Source organism: Ornithodoros turicata, unplaced genomic scaffold (assembly GCF_037126465.1).
Source record: "Ornithodoros turicata isolate Travis unplaced genomic scaffold, ASM3712646v1 Chromosome14, whole genome shotgun sequence".
NCBI classification, from domain to species: Eukaryota; Metazoa; Arthropoda; class Arachnida; order Ixodida; family Argasidae; genus Ornithodoros; species Ornithodoros turicata.
The window spans coordinates 2996523-3000619 of NW_026999314.1; the positions used below are offsets into that span (position 1 = coordinate 2996523).

At 46.2% G+C, this 4097-nt stretch overlaps 1 protein-coding gene across 1 annotated transcript; it reads right to left on the minus strand.

Moving 5' to 3' along the window:
* Positions 1-464: 464 nt before the first annotated feature.
* LOC135372305 (uncharacterized) lies at positions 465-2369 on the minus strand. The gene has a single exon (XM_064605951.1). The coding sequence runs from the start codon at positions 2367-2369 to the stop codon at positions 465-467; it is 1905 nt and encodes a 634-aa protein (XP_064462021.1).
* Between the last annotated feature and the right edge of the window lie 1728 nt (positions 2370-4097).

Here is a 4097-nt window from a genome sequence, read left to right on the forward strand (position 1 = left end):
CTAATAAGTAATAATAGACAGCAATATCGGTTGAAGTAATAATTTAATTCGATGTACATTCGTAATGCGTTCACACCATCCTGGTGCCCCTGAGTCCCAAAGCGCTCACCTGTCTGCGGTCATAAATTGGTACAGAGCAGATACAAAACTCTTCTAGTGCTCCAGTGAGCTTCAAATTTTTCCAGAAGGCAATTCAACAAAACAAAGGAAAATATTTTCAGGCCTTCCTGTTCCTTTGGGCAAGTTGACTAACGAGGTGTTAACATAGTGAACTATTAAGAAAAATTGGCTGTTCAGCCCAAAGTCGCATTACAGTTTAAGCGAAGCCATCACCTTTGTAATGCCACATTACTATTCATCTGACATAACACTAGTCCAGTGCTCGAACTGAACTGGCATCGGTGACTCTGCACACAGCTTCCAAATTATATCACAAAAGCACCAATGCCTTGTGCTGGCTGTGCTTACGCTTGAATCAGATTCTTAGCGGACGAAGCCAGTGATCTCAGCACCACCATCTTTTCGAACAGTGTGTCCGAAATTCTGCACCTTCTCGGTGTCAATATCTGGCCAGCTAAGCTAAACAACCTTTCAACAACTGCACTACTGGGCAGTGAAGCGTTAAACTTGACAAAACATGCTTTCAAACAAGGGTAGGTGTACAAAATTTTCGTATCTGTTCGCTTGTCCAAGAGGTACGACTCAAACTCTGACACAATCTTGTCATGCGTGGTTGATCCAACACGCATATCTTGCATGCATGTGTTGTCCACAAAACTGAACAAATTGTCATCGTCCTGGCTGTCCAATGTTGAGCTCTGACTCACTGTGTCCAATCCAAGGTCCATGCCCTCATTGTCATTCATTTGTTCACTCTTCCGGAGGACCTCTTCGATTGCTGCAATGACCTTTTCCTTTGTAGTAAGTTCGCCAGACTGCGAAATGCACGACATCTTGAACCTTGGTACCAACACGGTAGCAATTTTGTATTCATCACTTTGCAGGATGTCTCGGAATCTCTCATCGAGACTCACTTGCAGAACATTTATGAGGGGAACAACGATTTTGTACTTTACTTTACAGATGGCACTTAGCTTGGTTTTGATTCCGAGGACCATTGGGATCACATGCCCCAGGAAGCAGTCCTTTTCCCCTTGAAGCAATTTCATTGCAGCAGCCACTGGAGCCATCACCTTTACGTACGCTTCGAGAAAACAGAAATCGGACTCGGTCATTGAATCACCTTTCAGTTTCATTTCTGAGCTGCACTGTTTAACTTTGTCGATCCCAATGTCCAGCACGCGTTTCACAGCTTCAAAATCCGAAGACCACCTTGTAGATGTGGGGTTGATGAATGTTGTTCCTGTTACCCTGTGGACAATATCGGACATCTTTGTGCTCCGATGTACCGCATTTGACAAGGCCTGCACTTTTCCCATCGCTCTGTCATGTGCGCTCTTGTACGCCGGATTTGACCTTGCTTTGGGAGCATCCACCGAGGCGACTAAGTTGAGTAAATGATTTGCACACCTCTTTTGCGGAGGAAGCAGTGAAGTCAAACCAGCATCGTCGTCAGTAACACTGTTCAGCAATCCAAAAATTTCTTCGCATTCCACTGATTCAGACATGTCGGTGATATCTTCTTCATCCTCGTCACTTTCCTCAACAGTGGCTTCAGAAGTTGCAGAGTCTCTGCTGAACATACGAAATGCCTTTGCAAAATTTGCTGCGTTGTCAGTGACGCAGTCCTTGACCTTTTCCATGATACTGAATTCATTGTAGATGTCGATAAGCATTTCAGCAATCCTTTCAGCAGTGTGCTCATACTTAAATCGTCGGCATGCTATCACGAAACCCTTTCTCTCGAGGGAAGCTGCATCAACATAGTGAACTGTTACTCCCATATATGCCCGATGATGAGAGCTCCATAGATCGGCTGTTGAAGACACCCACAGTGCGTTTGAGATTTCCTCAATTATCTCCGTTTTCTTTTCATAGAACATTGCTGTTATGCGCCGCACCACTGTTCTTCGACTTGGAATTGACAACCTAGGAGCCACTGTTTTGCAGAAGTTCTCAAATCCTGTTCTCTCAACTGTTGCAGTTGGCATCATGTCAGTGACTATCAGTTCTGTAACAGCTTTGTCAAATGCTTCTTGTGTTATCTTCTTGTCGCACGCATTTTCCACAATCTGGCACAGGCTCGCTTGTTTGCTGCCATGGGGACCCTGGTTCGAGTCAGCACTCCTTTGCGCACCGTCGACGTCCCCTTTCTTTTTTCGTCTCTTGCTGTTCTTTTGTCTCTCGTAGTCCGTGAACTGGACAGGATGTTGCTCCTGAGGATGAAGAGGAATAAAAATAATGGTCATATCGGAGCTCGTTGGGAAATTTGTCGGGCGAGAAACTGAAATCTTCCTCACAACGGGAACGTCAAGAGACCGTCACACAACCTAGTATGACTACTGGCGACAGACGCGTAGGAACAAAAAAGAAAAAGAGAAGAAAACGTCCTGCGAGCAGGTACGAGCAACATCTCACCACATACAGGCGTGCGCGCCATTTGCTACATCAACACAGGGTATGCATCGTCCAACGCCATTCAGAAACAAAGGAGCCGGGACATTTTTTATGGTTGACGCCTTGTAGATCACGACAACCAAATGTCTCAGCAAAGGTGCACGCGATGTAGTGAAAGAGGGTATTTGCAATGCGAACAGAAAATGGTAATCCTAAACGAATGTGCACTGCCGCGTTGCCATTAAAATAGGAGTTGCCGTTAATCGGTGGAAATTGTCTATAGCAAAGCACTTGAATACACAGATCATTTATTAACGCAAGTGAATTTACTCACCCGCACGTGTTTCAAGAAGTTACTGGAACTTCTCACGCTGCCGGACAACGTACGACAGGGGCAAAACCGGCACTCTGCAGTGAAGTTTGCGCTTCCCTCCTTGACCTTAACACTCTTGTAGCAGTACTCAATCACGAAGGAGTCCATCCCGACAGTGACACAGGCAATAACGCCGACAAGAAGAAGAACGTGAAACATGCTGCAACAACAACGAACGCATGCTCGCTGCAACCCAGAACGCTAATACTTGGATTGGATTGCCTCCGGCCGCGACCAAGCGGGTGCCTCGGGCTAAGGCGTCTGCTACGGCTTCGCGCGATCACCACGAGGTCGCGGGCGCGGCTTCGTAGTTAAACTACTGTAGTTAACTACAAAAAATGTAATTTAACTACCAACCTGCAACTACATATGACAGAGTAGTTATAATTACCAAGTAACTACTCGAAAAGTAATTTAACTAGTAATTCAACTACATGTAATTGAACTACTGCCCATCACTGGTTATAACGCAAGGTAGTTTTCAGCGTAGCAAGTTCAGGCGCACGTAAGCACCGCACACTCCATCCGACCGATTCAAGCCTATTCAGTGGAAACAGCCCCTGAGATTCAAGTATACACTGGTGGCTCTTCGGTAGCACTCTGTAGGACTGAGGACACAAAGAACATTTGACCAGTGGCGCCATATCTGGTCTACCCCCACGCGAGCCACATGTAATTCCTTGAGACTTCATGATTCTGAGTTATTTGGTGCCTTGTCTATATCGCTTGCATGCTGACAATTGTGCGTCCTCCAATAAATCTAGCATGGCGAATGTGATCTACGTGCCATGAAAAACTCATTCCTCCCGTTGGCATTTCTGTGCAAGTCAGCAGCGCTAGCCGTCTTGTTAACCTTTCTGGACTTCGTCAAAACTGTACCACGACTTGAATCGCCTTCACCGCAAGGATGTTGGAACTGGGGAAGTTTGGGGTTCGCGCGGTGTGCTTCAAGCCGGCGTGCTTCGCCAAGCAGCTCGAACTTTGAGGTGTGCACTACGGAAACACACACACACAGACACACACAAACACAGCTCCAAGGGTATTTTGTGCTGGATATGCTGGAACACTGTCATGGCACGGCTGGTATCTTTTCTGTCTTCAAGCCACTTGTATTCTTAGCGGAAGCTCCTTTTCAGGCTTCCTAGAACAAAGAGGGCTATGAAATGCATACAGCTGCTTGAGCTAAGCTCAAATGCTGCTCTAGTCC

What these genes read in the sequence shown, in the direction of transcription:
- LOC135372305 (XM_064605951.1), bottom strand. Translation starts at nt 2,369, where the DNA reads ATGACCATTATTTTTATTCCTCTTCATCCTCAGGAGCAACATCCTGTC.